Source organism: Triplophysa rosa, linkage group LG11, assembly GCF_024868665.1.
Source record: "Triplophysa rosa linkage group LG11, Trosa_1v2, whole genome shotgun sequence".
Taxonomy (NCBI): domain Eukaryota; kingdom Metazoa; phylum Chordata; class Actinopteri; order Cypriniformes; family Nemacheilidae; genus Triplophysa; species Triplophysa rosa.
Genome location: NC_079900.1, coordinates 20,531,079 through 20,552,834, shown reverse-complemented (window position 1 = coordinate 20,552,834; position 21,756 = coordinate 20,531,079). Strand labels below are relative to the sequence as shown.

At 40.0% G+C, this 21,756-nt stretch overlaps 1 protein-coding gene across 3 annotated transcripts in view; it reads left to right on the top strand.

The window, feature by feature from the left end:
• The window catches only part of ttyh2l (tweety homolog 2, like), a 44,798-nt gene that overhangs the window by 7,011 nt on the left and 16,031 nt on the right, over positions 1-21,756 (top strand). For all 3 annotated transcript variants that reach the window (XM_057346934.1, XM_057346932.1, XM_057346933.1), the window contains exons 3-4: positions 15,923-16,034; positions 20,430-20,650. In XM_057346934.1, the coding sequence (XP_057202917.1) occupies positions 15,923-16,034; positions 20,430-20,650 (333 nt within the window). The remainder of the gene's footprint in view (positions 1-15,922; positions 16,035-20,429; positions 20,651-21,756) is intronic.

The following is a 21,756-nucleotide window of genomic DNA, read 5'->3' as shown; positions in this document are numbered from 1 at the left end:
GACAGCTGTCGGGCTCTAAAATTGTATTATAAACCTGTGTCTACATATTTTGTATTATTTTGCTGTAACATACAGTATGTCACGATTCTTAATTCATAATTCATTATTTTACGGAATATAAACAGCATATTGTCACTGTCCGACTGAAAGCTCATATCTTCAAAACTGCGACTTAACATGACTTAAAACGCTGCATTGTTTCAATAACTAAACACTGCATTGTCAAAGTTGACAAGCTCTTTTCAATACTTTTAATTGGTTAAATATTTGGGTAACACTTTATAATACTGTTTCATACTTAATATGGAATTAGGCAGGAACTAATGCAAAACAAATGGTTAGTCCTGCATTAACACTGTAGTCATTACTGATTACTAATAAGGAAGAAAGGTGAACTAATCCTTAGGTAACAGCATACTGATGTTTAAGGTAAGTAAAAATTAGTTACTTATTACTTATTTAATAAATTACATTAATTAATGCTGAATGCTTTGTCTCCTGCAGAACTATACAATAACTAAGATAACTAACACATCCGGAACAGTATTATAAAGTGAAAATCATGATAAATGTTTAATAATTACTCAGGTCTTACCACATCAGTTTTAAGTTATTACTTATGGTCTGGAACAGTATTATAAAGTAAAAACCATGATAACCTGTTAATAAAAAAGTAATTCTGGGGTATAGGAAATAAAAATTTCAAATCCCAATTATTACCAATAAATAAAACATGACAGTAAATACAAAAGCTTGTAGTATCTAACTTACAATCCACACACACACCTGAACAGAGCTGAAGGGTGACCACTAGTAATGAATTATGAACAAAAATTAAAATTATGAAAAATGGAAATATGAGGTTTCAGTCCGACAATATAAGGGTTTTGTAAAGAAATAAAGTTCCAAGGTCATTTCCTCCACTTGTCATCACTTTTCCTCAGGTCTCTACCTGTTCTCTGTTACTGCTGATAAACATTAAGTGAAAACTTGTGTCACCTGGAGATTGAACTGTTACCACATTCAGGAAATGTGGTCGGTATATTGTGAAAATATCTACTTCATTGCCTAGAATGGTTACAGCTCTGATTTAAGGTGTTATGTATCTGTCGCCTTATTATTTTAAAACAGAAATTATCAACCTCTCATCAGAAAAAGCATATTACATGTTCTTGAACCAGTACTGGGAGACCATAACTGAATTATATGACAGTACATTTAATTTTTCTCCTGTTTTTGTCATGACACACAAAGGCTGAGACTCAAATGCAGGCGGTAAACAGACCAATATATATTGAAACAAAGCAAAAAACAAAACAAAAGGCAAAGTCCAAACTCAAGATAGTCTAGGTGGTAATAGGCATGCAGTTCACGGGGAGAAACTCGACCCGGAAGATTCACAGAGAGACAGCTGGAAAACCCCTTCGAATAGGTGCACAGTCCACAGTGAGAGACTCGACCCGGAAGATTCACAATGAGACAGCAGGAAAACCCCTCGGGGAGAACGACACAGCAGTAGCGAACTGGGTGTGGGGAGGTCCCTCAACCCGACTACTCACGAGGAGAGAATCCAAAGAACTCCGTTCGGAGATGTGTGCTCAGTAACAGGTGCGGTGTCTAAGCACCGGAGGGAGACGAGATCCAGAGCGCCAACGGGAACTGCGGGGTAAAACAAACCAATAACAGGGGAGGCACGGGAAATCAAAACTGAGACCAGAGTGAAAAAAAAGGGCTGAGACTAAGAAACTACTGTGGCTAAGACAAAGACTAAGGTAAGGCTTTAAACAGAGCTAGGCATGCTAGCCTGAGGCAGTCAGCATACGCTATAATCAAGCAATGGTCTGACACAAGACGAGGGAACACGAGGGATTAAATAGGGAACCTAACAGGTTGCAGGTGAGATGGCGTGAGGTGATAATTAACTAATGGCCGGGACGATCTACAGGTGAGCAGCGTGATGAGAAACCGATGAGGGGAAAGCCTGATGGGGAGACACGAGGGCGGGGTAATGACGTAGACACCGAGCGCATGGCGAACTGTCAAAACAACATGGAAACCTGGAAACATGAAAAACAGGGTGAACTCGACCAAGACTAGGATGAAGTTTGAGCCGGACAGCCACCGGGTTGACCATCTTGATGCGGTATGGCCCAATGAACCTGGGCGCCAGCTTGCGAGAAGGCACCCAGAGAGGAAGGTCATTGGTGGAGAGCCACACCCGCTGACCGCACACATAGACAGGAGGGGAGGACCGGTGGCAGTCGGCCGCTGCCTTGGTCTTCTGCAAGGTTCGGGCCATTCGTCTGGCGGTGTCGTCGCACCTGGGCGAGAGCCAGAGCAGAAGGAACCACAGCATCGAGTTCCTGTGAGGGAAACAGAGGAGGTTGATATCCCATCGAACACTCAAACGGGGACATACCTGAGGAGGAGACGGGGAGGGAGTTGTGGGCGTTCTCGACCCAAGAGAGATGCTGGCTCCAGGAACTGGGTTTCTGAGACGTCAGACAGCAGAGTCTCCGTTCGAGATCCTGGTTGACTCGCTCACATTGCCCATTGGTCTGGGGGTGAAAACCTGAAGACAGACTCACAGAGGCCCCGATCTGTCTACAGAACTGAGACATCTCCCGGGCGGAGGGAAGCTTGGGCAAGGGGATGAAGTGAACCGCCTTGGAGAAACGGTCCACCACCGTAAGGATAATGATGTTGCCGCCAGAGGGAGGAAGGCCAGTGACGAAGTCCAAGGCGATGTGTGACCATGGGCGGGAGGGGATGTGAAGAGGGCGAAGCAGACCAGCCGGCGGACGATGGGATGGCTTACATTGGGCGCAGATGGGACAAGCCAACATGAACTGTCTGACGTAGGTGGAGAAGGAGGGCCACCAAAACCTCTGACGTACGGAGTCCAGGGTTCCCCGAACTCCTGGATGGCCGACCAACCTGGACGCGTGACACCACTGAAGGACGTCAGGACGAAGCGCAGCCGGCACGAACAGTCTGCCCGCCGGACACTCTTCTGGCGCTTGCACATCTCGGCCGGCCACCACCACTCGCCGTTCGAGGTCCCAGGTTATAGCCCTGACCACCATCTCCTTGGGGAGAATAGCTTCGGCCGCAAGCTCTTCCCCGGGAGCCTCGAACAGGCGAGAGAGTGCATCAGGCTTGACATTCTTAGACCCAGGCCGGTATGAGATTGTGAAGCTAAACCGGCCAAAGAAGAGTGCCCAACAGGCCTGACGCGAGCTCAACCTCTTGGCTGAATGGACATACTCTAGGTTCTTATGGTCCGTCCAGACCAAGAAGGGCCAGCAGCTCTCTGTTACCGATATCGTAGTTGTGTTCCGCAGGGCTAAGGCGGTGAGAGAAGAATGCACAGGGGTGCACCTTCTCATCACGGATGGAGCGCTGAGATAAAACCGTGCCTACCCCGACATCAGAAGCATCGACCTCGACAATGAATTGCGTTTCAGGATCTGGAAAACAAAGAACAGGTGCAGAGACAAAACGGGACTTGAGATTGTCAAAGTCTTACTGGGCTTCGGAATTCCATTTGAACAAAAACTTGGTGAAGGTCAAAGCAGTAAGCGGCGTGGCCACCTGGCCAAAACCCTGGATAAATCGCCGGTAGAAATTGGCGAAACCCAGGAACCGCTGTAAGGCTTTGCGTGAGTCGGGGATGGACCACTCGGCGACGGCTGTAATCTTAGCGGGATCAGGTTCAATGCCCTTGGGAGAAATTATATGGCCATGGAACGAAACCGTATCGGCATGGAATTCGCACTTCTCCGCCTTGACAAATAGCTGATTCTGCAATAGCCGCTGGAGGACCTCACACACGTTTTGGGTGTGTTCCTGGAGAGAGGGGGAAAAAATGAGGATGTCATCCAGGTAAACAAAGACAAAATGGGTAATCATGTCTCCCAAAACATCGTTAACGAGGCCCTGGAAGACAGCAGGAGGAGTGGTCAAACCAAACGGGAGTACCAAATACTCGTAGTGTCCCGAGGGTGTATTGAATGCCGCCGTCCACTCGTCCCCCTCACGTATACGGACCAGGTGATAGGCGTTGGTCTAGTTTAGTAAAGACCCGGGCTCCCTGTAAAAGTTTGAAGGCAGATGACATGAGCGGTAAGAGGTATTTATTCTTGACCGTGATCTCATTCAAACCTCGATAGTCAATACAGGGGTGCAGGGAGCCATCCTTCTTTTGGACAAAGAAGAAGCCTGCACCGGCCGGCGAGGAGGAGGGGTGAATAAGCCCAGCCTGCAAGGAGCTGTGAATATACTTGTCCATGGCCTCTCTTTCGGGAGCAGATAAGGAGTACAGATGACCCCTGGGCGGAGAAGTGCCTGGAAGAAGATCTATGGCACAGTCGTAAGGGCAATGCGGAGGAAGAGAGGTGGCCCGTGACTTGCTGAACACGGACCGAAGATCGTGATACTCCTCCGGGACCCCGGTTAAATCGGCAAAACACAGGAGACACAGAGACAGGAGAAGGAGCAGGACCAAGACAAGACACGTGACAAAAAGGACTCCAAGCTAAAACAGAATTATTAGCGGGTTTTGCTGTGACAACCAAGGATGCCCTAATATGATGGGAGTATTAGGGGAATCGAGGATGTACAGCTTTAACCGTTCACATTGGTTACCCGAAAGAAAGAGGCTTATGTGAGGGGTGACTTGAGTGATGGAGGTGAAGGGGTGTCCCGCTAGCGTCCAGACAGAAATGGGTTGAGGGAGGGTTATGGACGGGATCTTCCACTTGCGAGCCATGGAGGCATCGATGAAGTTTCCTTCAGCGCCAGAATCCACCAGGGCAAGACCAGTGTGGGAGACACCATCAACAAACAGCCGAAACGGCAGCTGGGTGCGGGAAGCCGGAGAGGAAAAGGGAATGGCGCCCACTCGAACTCTCCGGTCTACGGGTGGGCGGAGGCTTTTAGTGGGCACTGCAGCACCAGATGGTCAGGCTTGCCACAGTAAAAGAATAGCCCCTGGAGGAGACGTTGCTGCTTCTGACTGGGGGAGAGCCGAGAGCGACCCAACTGCATGGGCTCCGCCTCCGGAGGGGAGCTGGCGGGAAGACAGTTTTGTCTTGTGGTCCATGTACATACATAATTGTCTATATTGTATATTGTGTTTTTGCTGTTTTGTACATTGCCTATTTCTATATTATTGTATATTATTATTATTTTTTATCATCTGAGTTATGTGATTCTCATTTAACTTTGATCAGCATCAAGCCATCTCTTTATTTGATTACATTTCTTATGACCATTTTGAATCCAAAAACAGAACCAACCCAACAGTTTTATCCAGTCACTGTAGTTTTATTAAGCCCCTTTAAAACTGGTATTATACTTGATGAAAATATTTTTTGTCTTGTTTGAATCCAAGTGTTCAGGACGCAGTTCTTTTATTTATCAATTTATTCTTTACATTCATTCACCCCATCCCACACTGTACAATATAATCATTTTCAACAGTTTTCCAGTTAATCTTAATTTTTGAAAGGTCTGATCGGTTTTCTAGTTCTAATGACAGTGCTGATTCTTAAGCTCTACTGACATGAGCAGCTTTTGCACCGGGTTATAGGAACTAATTTACAGTAACAACAGCACGGAATTAAAAAAAACTGAAACAAATAGAGGATGCCGGGATCGGACATGTGTTTTTGTTGTCAGTCGAGGGTTTCCTGATAATGGAGATGACATATAAGACATATAAATTGTGATTGAGGCAAAAATGAGGGCCATGAGACTAAATCTGCCATGACGTGTGGTGTCAAGGACATGCCGTGAATATAACTTTTCAGTATGTTTGTGTAACACTTTCAAATTCTGTTTTAAAGTAAGCGTAATCGTACACTTGCGTCGCTGGTACTGTAGTTCCTATTGTGCAGGTTTAAACTAGCGCTGTCAAGGTTAACGCGTTAACGCATGCAATTATTTTTTCCAGATTAACGTGTTAAAAATATTTAACGCCATTAAAGGAGCCATTCTTTTGCTGTTTTTGAAGCTTTGATTATGTTTTTTGGGTGTTTAACAATGGATGTGCATGTTTCTAGTTTCAAAAAACGCTTTACATTTCACATATTTCAAGTTTATTGTTCACTGCTGTCTAGGGCTGCAACAACTAATCGATAAAATCGATAATTATCGATAATGAAAATAGTTGTCAACGAATTTCACTATCGATTAGTTGGTCTGTGACGTCACTCAATTGCGAGCTGCGCAGTTATAAATCAAGCGCGTCTTCTTCACTTTTAATATCCCTTCGTGCAGCATGAACTGCACAGTTTTAAAGTCAAACTTGTCTCTCCGTGCAGCGCGAGGTGCACAGTTTTAAGGTCGCGCGCGTCTCTCCGTGCAGCGCGAGGTGCGCAGTTTTAACGTGTCTCTCCATGCATGCGTCTCTCCAGCACAAGATGCGCAGTTTTAAAGTCAAACTTGTCTCTCCGTGCGCGCGTCTCTCCGTGCAGCCTGAGGTGCGCAGTTTTAAAGTCGAGCGCATCTCTCCGTGCAGCGCGAGGCGCGCAGTTTTAAAGTCGCGCGCATCTCTCCGTGCAGCGCGAGCTGCGCGGTTTTAAAGTCGCGCGCATCTCTCCGTGCAGCGCGAGGTGCGCGGTTTTAAAGTCGCGCGCGTCTCTCTGTGCAGCGCGAGGTGCGCAGTTTTAACGTGTCTCTCCGTGCATGCATCTCTCTGTGCATGCATCTCTCTGTGCAGCACAAGTTGCGCAGTTTTAAAGTCAAACTTGTCTCTCCGTGCAGCGCGAGGTGCGCAGTTTTAAAGTCAAACGTATGCATTTTTTGTATGCATCTTTTAAAGCCGCGCAGTTTTAATGTTTAAAGGGGAGTTTTAAATTACTAAATTAAAGATTATATTTGTAAAACCCAATTTGTGGCGTTTGCACTTTGCAAAGTACATAATAGGTGAAGTACCCTGATTTGGGGGTTTATTTATATCAGAGGTGGTAAGTAAGGAAGTACACTTTTTGTACTATACTTGCGTATTATTTTTTCTGGATACTTTACTGTACTTCACTACAAAAACATATTTCTTTGTCCATCCGCCCCATCCCTCCCACGTTTGGGAGAGACTATTGTTGGCTGCTTATAATATGACACACCTGAATCAACTCAGCCTTGGTGTGTTAATTAGGGAGACATCCACAACATTTTGGGAGAAGGCAAATGAGTTCAGTTGTGTATACTTTTCCCATCTCTGGTTTAGTCATTATAAGCAAAAGATCTAATTAAACTTTTTATCTGATTAATCGATTAATCGAAAAAATAATTGCCCAACTAATCGATTATCAAAATAATCGTTAGTTGCAGCCCTACTGCTGTCCATCTTCTAATAAAACGACTGGATTTCTTCCGGTCTATATGAAGTCCATCCTTCCGAAACGCTCTGGGGTGCGTTTCCCAAACAACGACATAACTCGCTGGTTGACCACCATAATACGATGGATCATTGGGGAAATTAACAATGTATTTACGACTGTTTCCCAAACCGTAGTAACTCTGTCGGAGATCCATTGTTTGAACCAAGTTGGTTCAGCAATCTAGTTGATGACGCCACACAGGTGGTGGAGTAATGACTTCTACTAATAAATACGTTCTGATCTAATTAATGTCAAATTCTTGCTGTAGATAACATATATTGCATTCTATTTTTGTTATCTGTTGTTTTATTTCACGATATTTAATTCATATATAAGTGTCCTCTTACGTCATTCCGCCCAGGGATTCCCCAGGGTCTTAGAGCACGCAGGTCATGTGCATGCGCCCTTTTCAAACAACAGCGCTTCTATTTTCTTGACAAACTAAAAGATGTAAAATTTAATTTGTATATATTTAGAATGATGGATATGGAATGCACTGCATGTTGCTTGCTTACTTTGATCAAAAGCTTAATGCATGCAAGTCTACATGTCATAATAATAATTTAAACCCAGAGATAATTTTGTCCCTCCAAAAAGTGTTCTTATAACTAAAATCGTTACCAGTTTTTGTGATGCAAAAACGTAAAAAAAAAAAAAAACGGGTACTCAAAAACAGGCAATAGTTTGCAAAGGGAACTAAGAAAACCTTCCTGCAGTGTAAATGGCTGAAGGGTGAAGATCCCATCACAGCGGATCCTTTTAGCGGGAACTGACCGACTAATTCCTATCCAGCAAAATGGCAGCTGAAGTTGCAGCTTAGCGAGATAGTGTGACTGTTATCAGCCACACTTAGAGGAATTAGTCATTGAAATGGCACTTTATCCTGTAGTACTCTATCAGTGCTTAGTTGGAGCATCTAAGTGTTTACTGAAGCAATTTATAAGTCCATGAGAGGCTTAAAGATCAGCACCACCATCTAGCTGTGAAAGCGGCCTTCACCCTCATGTTGGTTCTGTTATTTCGTCCAAGCTAAAAAAGAAAATATCATGTAATCTTAAAGAAAATATCTGAAATCTTTTACAGTTGCGTGCAGTACATATAGTATTAGTATGAAACACTGACATATAAACATGATTCACTTTGGAGGGATCTTCAAGAAATGTTTGAATCTTTCTCAGGTTTAATCTGGCTTTGAGTAACCTGCATTACTTATCTCACAGACACATTTTGTTCAATCACTTCCCTCTTATTTGGTTTTGCCACTCAATGAATGGAGATCTGTAGGCTTTGAGTGAGATGTAACAAGATGAGCACTGGTTTCAGTGGCTGGGCGGATGCAGGGTGAGAGCCGGGCTAGCGCACACACCCCATAATGGTCGTAGAAACACTGCTGGCCTGAGGGAGTTGTAATAATGATTTAAAGGGTTCATATGGCGGAAATTCGTGTTTTTCTGTGTCTTTGGTGTGTTATAAGTTGTCCATGCATGTATTAGACACGTAAAATTGCAAAAATGAAAGTGTGGGAACAAAAGATGCATTCTATCTAAAAGTGAATGCTCACCCAGACCTGCCTGAAACGCCTCGTGTAACCACACCCCGATGAATGTACGTCACTTCGTAACATGATTTGACTTAAGACCGCCCAAATATAAATGCAAGTGAGGTGGGCGTACTTGTAAATCTCATTGTATCGTCACCGCCGCAGCCATGTCGTGGAGACGCTGTGTTTCCTTGCGAAAAGAAAGACTCTTTGTTTGCCCTGCCAAAAGATGAGACAACTAAAAACTAATGGTTACATTTTATTTACAACACTGTTCCAGAAAAGTACAATCCGAATGTTCATGTTTGTGCAGCGCATTTCACAGATGATTGCTTCATGAACCTGGGAGAGATCAAGGCCGGCTGTGTACGAAAGCTTTGGTTAAAAAGTGGGGCAATTCCAACCATTACAACTTAGCTGGCGCTTCAGATTTGCAACCTGTAAGTATATTTTCATTGTAAAAGACTTTGTTATGGACTAACGCGAGTTGAGTTTGTCGTGTGTTTGTGATCTGCAAATGCAGACACGCACGCAAAGTGAAAAAAGACAACATAAGTCCTAATAATCAGTCATTATGTTCCAACTAGAGGCAACAAATCTCTTGTTTATAATGTCTTTTTATATTTAGTATTTATTTTGGGTTTATTGTCTTTGTTGAGATGAGACGTGGCGTAACACTGGTTGATCAAGAAGGGCCAAAGCCAGGGGCGCAAAAAGGTGGTATGCAGTATATGTGGTGCATAGGGGCGCTGCACAAGTGGGGGCGCCATTCTGCCAAAATATTATTTAACGTTTTTATAAAAAAAATTATAACGAAAAAGTCATTATCTAAAACGTTTTAGTTTCACTTTTGTCTAGCATTTTAAACGAGTTCAATAAATATATAATTTATTTAATCAAGTTATTATGTCAACCAATCACTCTTTGACAGTCAAATGACCAAATGGATCGAGCAAAGAAACTTCCCAAAGCGCAGAACAGAACATGAAAATGAAAAGTAAATTGACAAGTAAAAAACAAGTTATTTAACGTTGCCTGAGAGGTAGTTCATATTATAATACAGGTCACCTCTAGGCCTACATCTTTGGCGCTTATAAAATAAATCTGTTTGTGAAGGAGCTTTATAATTACATTCGGGAGAGTCTGAGACGGTTGTTAAAGCTAATAAGTCTCCCACTATCACGCATTATCGGGTTCTTCATTAATCGTCGGACGCGTTTTCCCCATATGACGACGCGAGCTGTGCAGTTTGAACGTCAGGTCCGTGTCCTTCACATAACGCGAGCAGTTGCGTCTTCTGCAAACAGCGCGCAGCACAGAGCACCGGAGATATTGCGTGTGGACACTGAAACAGCGCAATGATTGACAGGATGACAGAGACAAGAGCGCAAAAGAACGTTAGTTAATAAAAAATAATTTGAGCTTTCAATCTAAGTGAGTTTGTCTTTGTTTTACTTTAATTATGTTTTCATAAAATGTGAACCAATTTTTTGCGTTATAATATCTGTTATCCATCTTATTTCGTTTTTTCAATAATATTTAATTATAAATGCACAGTAAAGGTATGTTTAACATAGGCTATTTTATTGTTGTGTTTTTATTAAATATTAATGAACCACAAACTAAGCATTCGTTTTAAAGTAGGCCTAAGTGGGAAAAAAACAAAGACCCTTTGTATATTTGCGTTATACAACGCGAGTATATCATGTGATACGTCTTATTCGTCTTATTCTGATAATAATAAATAATGTTAATAATACTTTTTGTTGAAGGAAAGGGAATAATCTATATATAACTTTAAAGATCAAAATAAGTTTATTTCCTCATCAGCACATCTCTAATGGGCTACAACTCGATTGTTACTTATATTTGGGATATTTAAAGAAGTTTTATTTTTAAAACTTGACAAGTTTTTTTGTTAAAGGTTTTAAATGTCAAAATCTAGACTACATAAGTGAAACTCACTTTTCAAAGAATACAATAAATAGCCTTATTTGAAGTCTTATTTAGTTATTATAAGCAAAAGATCAATTTAAAAACTGTTTAGCCTGTTATCCGATTAATCAAAAAAAACAATCGTCCAATTATACGGTTATTAAAATAATCGTTAGTTTCTGCCCTAATTTATTGTGTAATGTCTGAACATAAACTTTATGTACTTTTACTACTTTTTGCTCCTTTGTTTAATTATTTTTCAGATTGTTATTTATCTTTTCAGAATCGTGTATCTGTTACACTGTGAAGCAGTTGGAAAAGTGTTTCTGTAAAAGGAAACCTTTATGCTTCTGTTATAGATGCAAATCTGATTGTCACCGTCACATGATGTAAAATAGAATGACTCCAAAGGTAATATACAACTTGTCTCCGGATATTTTATTTGTTGTGTGTTTTCTATATAGGGGTGGCCGATGGAGGCCAAAGCTCCTGAGTTGGCCAAAGCGCTCGCTTTATTTATTCCATTCCCTGCTGTAATGCGAGCTTGTTTCTATCTCACAAAAACTCTGTATGATGTATATGGTTGTTTGTTTATTGTCTTTATAGCATCATATATAAAAGGTAAAACAGTTAGCTATAGTTTTTAACTATTTAACATCATATTTTTTTAATAAAACCTTACCAATCCTTTACATCCTGCTCAAGTCGTGCTGGCAAAAAAAAAGTATCGGCTTGATCATCTTCATTTTCTGTATCAGATTCGGGCTCGAATTGATATAAGGAAGTACCGATGACATTTTATCACCTGTCATTACAATTGCGTGCGAACATGATGTTCCGAATATGGTAAGAGGCGTTACATTTCCGTGAAACGCTTGCAGTATTCGACCAATCACTACTCACTGGTTAACTGGCCAATCATAGCACACCTCGCTTTTCAGAGCCATGAGCTTTATAAAAATTCTGCGCGTTTCAGAGAGGCGGGGCAAAGAGGAGATACAAACATGCACGGTATGTGGAAAATACAGCGTTTTGAACCTTAAATCGTGTATACACATTGCATTCCATCTAAAACAAACCATAATATTAGTTTTAGCCCTGTCATATGACCCCTTTAAGCAGAGAGAATTCATGCTCGGAGGGAAATCAGAAACAGGATTCACTGAACCCCCCAAGACACATATGCATCCTGTGCCGTCCGCTCTTTCCTTATTGTTCTTTAGTACTAAAGGTTGCCTGTGTTTACTTTAGGAAAATTTTTAGACTGATTTTTGTTCATAACTGTGTGAAACCTAACAACAAATGCATTGCATTGTCTGTGAGTGTGTGGGTGTGTGGGTGTTTTTTCCTGTGGTCGCTGTGTGGTTGAAAACCGTGACCGTGGGTTTTTAGAAATATGAGTAACGTACGTGTGAATTTGGTCTTGTGTGGAGGAAAATTGACTAAAAGGCATTTTCATGAAGATAAAATTTTTAGGTTGGCTTGACAGTACCTTGTTGGCAATTGACAACAGTAAGCTAGTATATCATTTTGGTTGACTGACTTTGGTTTTTAAATGCCGATATTAATGCTGTCGCCGATTGGCCGATAAGAGGCTGATGCAATTAAATGAGTAAATGAGAGAAAAATAGAAAATCGGAGAAAACCTAAATGAACTATTATTGTGTATTATTTGCCCAGTTTGTAGCATGTAGCTTAGCATCTAAACATACTTGAACACATGAAAAGGTCCAAACATAACATACAATAATCGTGGGCAGCCAAATATGGCTTGATATTAATAAAATACAAATGAATTCAAGCATATTATTAATACTCACCATACAATATTTAACTCATTCACCTCACGCCTGTCTCAAATGCTGGCTGTACACCTGAGTGGCCTTTTTATGATCAAAATGCTAATACGCTATATGGCGGCAGAACAGAAAAAAAGTGTATCAGGTGATGCCGATAATAAAAATATCCAAATATTGGCCCGATATATCAGCCTCAGCGATATATCGCACATTCACTATTATATACTAGGGCTGCATCCGAAATCGCATACTGTGACAGTACGTACTGAATTTGAATAAGTACCTACCTATCAGCTGTTAAAACAGTACGTTCTATACAATATGAGTGGGAGTAGTATGAATACATTTCGGACATTCTGCGTCCGCCATGTTTATGGTCATGTGACCCGTATGCTCTTTGACCTATGACGTATTAACAACAACATATACTTGAGCGTTGATAAAAAGATAATTTAGTCACGAGAAATTCATTTATTGGCACTTTCATTAAAAGCGGACGTCCGCCTTAAAGTTTATCGCTATATTTATTTGATTTACTTTTGAAATTTGACCGTTTCTCAGCTCCCGTGGCATCATGGGATAGAGAAGTGTCCATCCTACATCCGATCCACACTCACGAATCTCTGCGGAAGTAGTAGACCATCCGGGTATTTCTCGCCTACTGTTTTTTGCATACTGAGGTTTCGGACATACTATTCATGACTCATACTCATTTTCTCCTACTATATAGTATGGAAGTAGGCGATTTAGGATGCAGCCTATAGGTCTTAAGTTATTGTGTGTAGTTGTTAGATGGTTGCTAGGCATTTCTAATGTGGTCTGAGAAGTTGCTAGGTAGTTGCTAAGGTGGCGGTAATATTATTAATAATACTTCATATTTATTTTGTGCTTTCATTGCTTTCTTAATTCCTTTCTTAATTTTGCTTTTGTGCTAATATTCATATTATTTTTCAGTGATAGATCTAGTCAATATTTATTTACATACAGAAGGTTCAATTGCACCTTGAATGTTGATCATTTTGTTTGCAAAATAGCAAATGTTATTGAAAATGGTTTAAGGTTTGGAAATAAGTCTGTTATTTCAATTTCAGTTTCATTTTTAACGTTACATTTTTTAAGTAGGCCTATCGTGATACAGTCTTAATCGTGAACCCAGTGACGTGTATCATATCAAATCGTGAGCTGTGTGTATTGTTCCTATCAGCATAGACTCAGATTGTGTATTTTTGTAGGAGTGTGAAGGTAAAACTTCACCAAAAACACCCATTCGTGCTGACCCATTCGAAGTTTCCTTAATTTGATCCCATTCTCACAATCTCTTCATCAGTCATGTGACAGACAGAAAACAGTTTTTTGCTTTCTGACAGGACACAGAGGGATGTGGTCTCTTCTAAAAGCATTCATCTGGAAATATGGTCACTTACATGCGTCTCAGTCACAACAAAAAATAATTATTTGATATGAACCGCCAAGCACCCCATCAGTCATACTGCTATAGCAATCAAAGCAGCTTTCTCACACACAAAGTGCCGTGTGCTCACGTTTCTCATTGTTCTTGCTTTTGTCAGGCTGTAAAATTAGCACTTTCAAAGAAAATGAATGGAGATATTATCACACGGCCAGACACAGTGTCTCATGTATTGGCTCCAGCATTGGGGGGGGGGGGTAAAGGGATGGACTGACCTGCCTCTAATGCTTGACGGGGCTGTTATGACCCAGCGCAGCGGTCTAATTAGGTCGACTAACATTCTGGGGCTTGGTTTGAAATATTTACTCAGGTTTCACAGTTGAAGCTATCATGAGACCGAATCAGTCAAAGTGATGAATTACACAGCCGAACGGCTGCTGGTGAGCTCACTCTTCCTGTGAAATGAAGAAAGAGCTCAACGGTGCAATGGTCGGGTGGGTTTGAATCAGCCCGGTCATTGTTTTTGATCTTACTGTAATATAACATTAGCTGAAATATACACACGTCAAAGGTCTTTTTTTTACAGTTTTTTTCAAGTTTAATAGCAATTTTGAGTTCACAAATTTGTATTTTTTTATTTTTAGACGAAAATTTGGAGCCGTCTCTTAATTTTTTCCATGGCTGTATTATTTATTATTGCGATATCTATTGAAATGTACAGGTATATAAATAATGATGTCAGTCAAATTTATCTTTCATTTTATTTTATGCTTCCTCCTTTTTTTGGCCAATGCATTATATTCAAAATATTTTTGGTAACACTTTAGTATAAGGACCAATTCTCACAATTAACTAGTTGTTTATTAGCATGTCTATTATTAGCATATTGGCTGTTTATTACTACTTATAAAGCACATATTCTGCATGACCATATTCTACATCCCTAATCCTACCCAATACCTAAACCTAATAACTACCTTACTAACTATTAATTAGCAACAAATTAAAAGTTAACTAAGAAAAAGTCGTAGTTAATAGTTTACTAAAACCGAGAACTGGACCTTAAAATACAGTATTAGACCATATTTTTATATATTGTAGTTTAGGTATTCATTGTGCCTCTGATGGAACAATGTTAAATGGGTGCAAAATCACCCCCTTCTATGTTGGAGTGTCAACTACAAGATGCTTACGCTGAATTATTCATGATATTATCACATCTAGGCCCGGTTTCACAGACACGGCTTAGCTTAAGCCAGGACTATGCCTTAGTTATATTAAGATATTTATGTCGCTTTTATAAAAATGCCTTAGAAGGACACATTACTGGTGTGCATCTTGAGACAAAACAATGCCACTTATATATTGTAAGATATTTCTGGGAAAGTTATATTCAGCTAAAACAGGTCACACATTCATTTTAGTCTGGGACTAGCCTTAAGCCTCGTCTGTGTAACTGGGCCGTAGTATTAAAACAATATCAACAATCACTGTCGTTAATATCACAGTAACTGTCAATACCGGTATATTGTGACATCCCTATTTCAAAATATCAAGAAAATGTTGATTCCTCATTTTGATAAGTGCATCTATGCATTTGGAAGACGCGTTTATCCAAAGAGACTTATAGTGCATTCATACATTTTATAAGTATATGTGCTTCCTGGAATAACAAACCCACTACTGGAAAATATGCCTCCTGAGTTGAATAAAAAGGTTGCACTTTACCTTTAAATCCCTCAAATCCTCAACAAACTGCTGTATTACACTGGTCTGTTTGAAACAAAATGAAAGATATCCACTGATGTGAAGCTGTGATGTGTGATTATAATACAAGCATTTGTTTTTCTTACAGTTCAGCCGTGGGTGTGGGTTTCTATGGAAACAGCGAAACCAACGATGGAGTCTACCAGTTAACTTACTCAATTTATAACGCCAATCGCACGCTGGATGGCATTGGCAGTATGGTAAGAGTTTTACATCCTCCACCTGCACCGGTTCTCATCATGTCATCTCATTTCTAATGGCTCGAAGAAGGTCATGATTAAAGTCAATCAGAAATGTGCCCGTTGTGCTGTAGAAGATGTAAATGCTGGAGCCTCAGGGACATTTCACAGCTGCAGGGATATGACAGTAACACACGCCTTTCTGCAAGAGAGTTGTGGCCATATTGTGCCTGTCCCCATTTTGAGGAGTTTTAGTTTTAGGGTTTAGAAACATCTCCAGATGCCAACGCACCCAGCTGGTGTGTGTATTTGTGTGTGTAGGCAAGAAAAATCTAGAGAAGTCTAGGATTAAATGTCCATCTGCATTAACAGTGATTAAAAATGTTGTATCTGTAAATTGTGGCTGTCAGAATGAGTGGGCCAGCACTTACTGTTGTTCAAATTCATTGAGTATTCATTTAGTTATTACCTCATTCAAACAAGACGGGAATGGGAACACTGATATTTCTTCCAATTAAACGACATATTTAAAAACAACATTTATAAAAAGATGTACACTGTACCATAACGCTAGTTATGATCCTATGATCAAGTTGCGCTTAAAAACATTATTTTTCATGTTGCTTTAGATTCTACGCATGCACCAAGCTTCACTAGTGAAGTGAAAGTGAACGTGACCCATACCCGAAATGTGACCTCTGCATTTAACCCATCCAGAGAGTAGTGAACACACGCACAGCAAGTGGTGAACACACGTACACCCAGAGCAGTGGGCAGCTATCACTGCAGCCCCCGGGGAGCAAGTAGGGGTAAGGTGCCGTGCTCAAGGGCACCTCAGTCGTTACCCGCCGGCCCTGGGAATCGAACCGGCAACCTTCTGGTCACGACTCCGACTCTCTAACCATTAGGCCACGACTGCCCCTATGACTGACCTAGGGCGGCCATATTGAGCGTTGCGTTACTCCCCATTCATTTCAATGGCAGTGATCCTTCCATCTTGTTAATATTAATATCTTTTGTAGTACATATAATACAAGTATTTTTGCCCACATATTTTATTTTATGGTTTGTTTTAATGTTTAGTTTTAAGTGATAGTTCACTCAAAAGGACATTTTTTGCCATCATTCTCATGTCGTTCAAAACCTGTATGTGACTCTTTCTTCTGTGGAACATGATGATATTTTGATAAATGTCTCAGTGGTTTTGTGTCCATACAATGGAAGCCAATGGTGGAGAATGGTGTTTTGTTAACGGTGTTCTTCAAAATATCTTCTTTTGTGTTTTGCAGAAAAAAGTCATACATGTTTGGAATGACATGAGGGTGAATAAATGATGACAGATTTTTCATTTTGGGGTGAACTATCCTTTTAATGACGAGTAAAGAGTTTGAAGAGAATGAAGAGTTTCTGACAAAAACAAACAACAAAAAAGTTATAGGCTGGATCAGCATGCTGTGATACTACTTTCTTCTGAAATTTCTGAAGTATTCAGGTTGTATACTGTGAACTGCATGCGAATTCACCCAGAATGCACATTTTAGTTTCAGAAATAATGTCAGGGTGGCAACCTGCTTTAGGTTATTACAAGTTAACACAAAGTTCATGAAGATAAAATAAAAATCCAAAATAACTTGGATAATTCTGATAGAAGTGGACACAAATTGTTATGTTGTAGTCAATGTGAAGTCAACTGTCCACCCATTTTGTTGTATTTCTCATTAAAACTAATTTACTGATTTTATCCATAGAGATTTTTTCAGATTGGTAAATGTTAGTGTTAAATACCAGAGAACAGAGGTAGGTTAATGATGAGGAATAAAGAAAAGTTATTGAAAAGAGGAAAGTTGTTGATTTTATCCAATTTTGCATTCATTGCCTATTGCATACTGTTAGTGAACTGTGTTTATATGTATTAAACAACATGCTAGTTTGTAGACTAGAACAAAAAACGTATTTTGTTTTTGTGTTTTAATGTCACATAAGTATTCAAGTCTCTGGATGTACTGGGTATTGGGCAGTCCTTTGTAATTTACCACTTTGTTATATTTAACACAACCCACAACCAAACCAAATTTGGTTTCTTGCCGCATGACTTGGCTATGAGGGCTGTGTAATTTACCATCTGGCGGGTTGAGTTTGCTAAACAGAGCATTTCGCTGGCTGGATGACTGGCTGGCAGAAAGTTTTCCTTACGTAGCCTGTAATGTCCATTACCTGCTGGCAATGCAGTGAAAAATTGTTGTTTCGCTGATACTACTCTTCTGAAATCTCTACTGTCGCTCTCACAATACTGTATGCCAATATATCTTTGGCACGCTGGCCCATAATGCATTGCATCCCGGTTGGGCGTTCATATCGCACCATCTCTCCAGAGCACACTTTCCAAATAAAATGACAGCATTCTGAATAAACACAATTACAGCCTTGGCTCCAGCGAACCCAAATAAATCCAATTTTAGCTTTTGTGAAGGTCTCTTTAAAATCGAGACTTCGTGTTAAAGTGATTTGTGGAGATGCCAAGCTTTTTAAAAGGCTACTGATGATCCTGCCAGTGGTTATGTGCCAGAAAATAGCTGTGGTAACTGTGAATAACATGGTGTAGAGATGGCCGTTTTGCCTGCGTTCAGACTTTTCATGCAATATCCACAGAGAGAGTGAATCTGCTTTATGAATCTTAAATACTGTTTCACAGTCCTGAAACTACGACTTATAGAGCTAGACGACAATGCTTTATTCTAAAAGAGCTACATATTTCATTTCACTGAAGCGAAACTGAAAAGAGGTTTTTAATTTAATTATTTTGTCAAAAGGCAAAAAAGAGAAATCCCACACTGTCTGCTACAGGAAGGGGAGGAGAAGCTCAACCAAACACATCGACAAGCAGGCGTAAAATGTGTCCATGTACCCAAGTTCATAATGTTTTATACAGCCGCAAAAAAAGAGACCATTACAAATTTTAATTTAATCAGCATTTATAGATGTACTGTGGACATTTCAATCCAGTGTCAAATCAAACCCGAGGAGTGACATAAAGTCATCCATCAGCAATGTGAAAGACACATGAAACTGTGATAAAACCAAGGTTATCACATAAACATTTTTTTGAATTTTTCCTAAATACATGTACAAATATTACTGTTGTATTGCTTAAAAGTGAACATGAACTTAATTTCTGTGCAGTATTTGAGGTCTGAAAAAAATACAGAGCATCTTTTCTGTTATTTTCACTTGTTTCTCCAGTTTTCTAAATAGAAACAATATTTTTATTTGAAATTTGGGAGAAATATTGTTAGTAGTTCCCAGAATAAAACAAAAATGACCATTTGACCTAAACACATACCTATAAATAGTAAATTCAGAAAAACTGAAAATGATCTTTAAAATGGTCTCTTCGTATTTAAACATATGTTAACATTTATTAAATTAGTGATGCTCTTGACAAGGTTGTTTAGGTCATATATATATATATATATATATATATATATATGTGTGTGTGTGTGTGTGTGTATAATATGAATTTTATTTGAAATATATTGATTGAACATTATTAGTCCAAAGCATGGTGATACATTCAAGTATCAACAAAAATATCCATTATTCCCTTCCCCCAAAATAAATGAATAATGGATAAACAAAATTATATAAATAACTGAATAAAATAAAAATATTAAATAAAATAAAATACAGAGGCAATGGAAAAAATATATATACCACCTACAAAAGCATATATTGTAGGTCGTACCATTTAAAAAAAAACAATTAAAAGCTATTTTTAAAATAACCACACAAACATAAATGAAAGTGTGTAAATATTCTTTTGAAACTCAATGAAGATTTCCATTTTGAGAAGAAGTCTGACTCTTAATTGTGAATGACAGTTGTGGTAAATGTCTGTGTGGGAGGGGCTGTGTCTGCTCTAGCCGTCCAGAAATATTTTGCTTCTAAAATAGCTTTCTCGTCACCGCCAGCTTTATTTTTAATTCTTTAACTGCGAAATAAGGTGAGAAACCTTCTCACCCTGTCTAACACTCAACTCTCACATCATTACCACACTGGCGAGGAGAAACATGCTTAAAATGCCAGAAGTTTGCCGCTTTGACAGTGAGCATGGTTGTCTTTTGAATTCCTAACATATGCATATTGTCAGTTTTGTTTAGCCAAACACAGCTTAGCCACAATGCAAGGCTCCAAACTGCATTTGAAATCCGCTCAGAAGTCCAGCTTGTTTTGGCTGCCACCTGCATAAAGTTAACCATTTTAACTTTTTGAGGCACTCGCCACTTTCTCCCCCGCACAAATCTACCTCTCACCTTCCATAGAGATTTAATAGGAAACGCCCGCTCATATCCATTCATGTACGCCAAATCGCTCCTGTTATGTTGCCAACGGTGATCAGCACTTTCTCTTTGCTCTCAGGTGGGTAACTCTCTGAGTAATATGCGGGTTGGTCTGAAGGAACACCTGGAGCGATTGGATGAGATCTTCTCTCCGCGAGGAGATTATACCCAAAGCTTGCGCTTTCTGCAGCAGATGTCCAACAACATCATCCAGCAGCTGACGGCCATGCCAGACACCAGCAAGGTGCAAGTGGATTTGGCAGCCATCTCGGACCAAACTGCATTCATAGAGTACTACAGGTGAGGAGTACGCTTGAGTAATTACTTGTCTCGTCTCTTCAGAGGTCAAAATCAGGGCTGCAACTTGTACTTGTAGAGGCTGTTGATGTGGGTTAAAGATGTGTGTAGTATAACACAAATGTAGTTGCTGTAAATGAGAGAAAACTGATGAAACTGAATGAACATTTATTGGGGATTACGTGCTTAGCAGCCTGTAACTTCAATCTTAAAGGAATAGTTCACCCAAAAATGAAATTCGTTTCATTATTTACTTACACTCGTGTCATTTCAAACTTGTATGACCTTCTTTCTTCTGCAGAACACAAAATAAGACATTTTGAAGAATGTTGGTGACCAAACAAAATTGGACCCCATTGACTTTCATTGTATGGACACAAAACCACTGAGACATTTCTCAAAATATGTTCTTTTGTGTTCCACAGACGAAAGAGTCATATACAGGTTTTGAACGACATGAGAGGAATAAATGATGACAGATGAACAATTCCTTTAAATAAAAATTTAAGATCCAAATATCCATCAGCCACAGCATTATATTGGTCTTTTACTACATTAAAGGAACAGTTCACCTTAGAATGACATGTTTGCCATAATTTACTCACCCTCATGCTGTCCTAGGTCCTACGATTAATATCTTGAGCTAATTTAGTCAGGTTTGATGAATGTAAACGAAATGATCACGGTTCTCAATCAAACTATGTACTACGACATAAAACTAGCAGTTCTGATCGACTTCTGTTGATTTTTACCAGCAACACTACTTGATGTTATCTGGACTATAGGCTTCTTATGCCCTTGATAATGTTAGTCTTGCTGAATTGATTTGTATATCCTGCGAGAAGATTACATTTCCATTTCTAGGCCTGTGCGTTATGAACTTGCACTGCACGTATCGACGGGCATCTAGTGTTTCAAGCAGCTAAAGCACTGGAGCAGCAACGGTCAAACTTCTCTACCATCATTACTCACAAGATAATCTAATCGTCTAGTTTATGGTTTCTCATACACCTTTGTCTCCATATATTTCTCTCTCACCCCTGCCCTCTCTCGCCCTTCTCTGCCTGGTCATTTTGAAGTCCTCGTGGTGTAGGATTACTGATGGGATT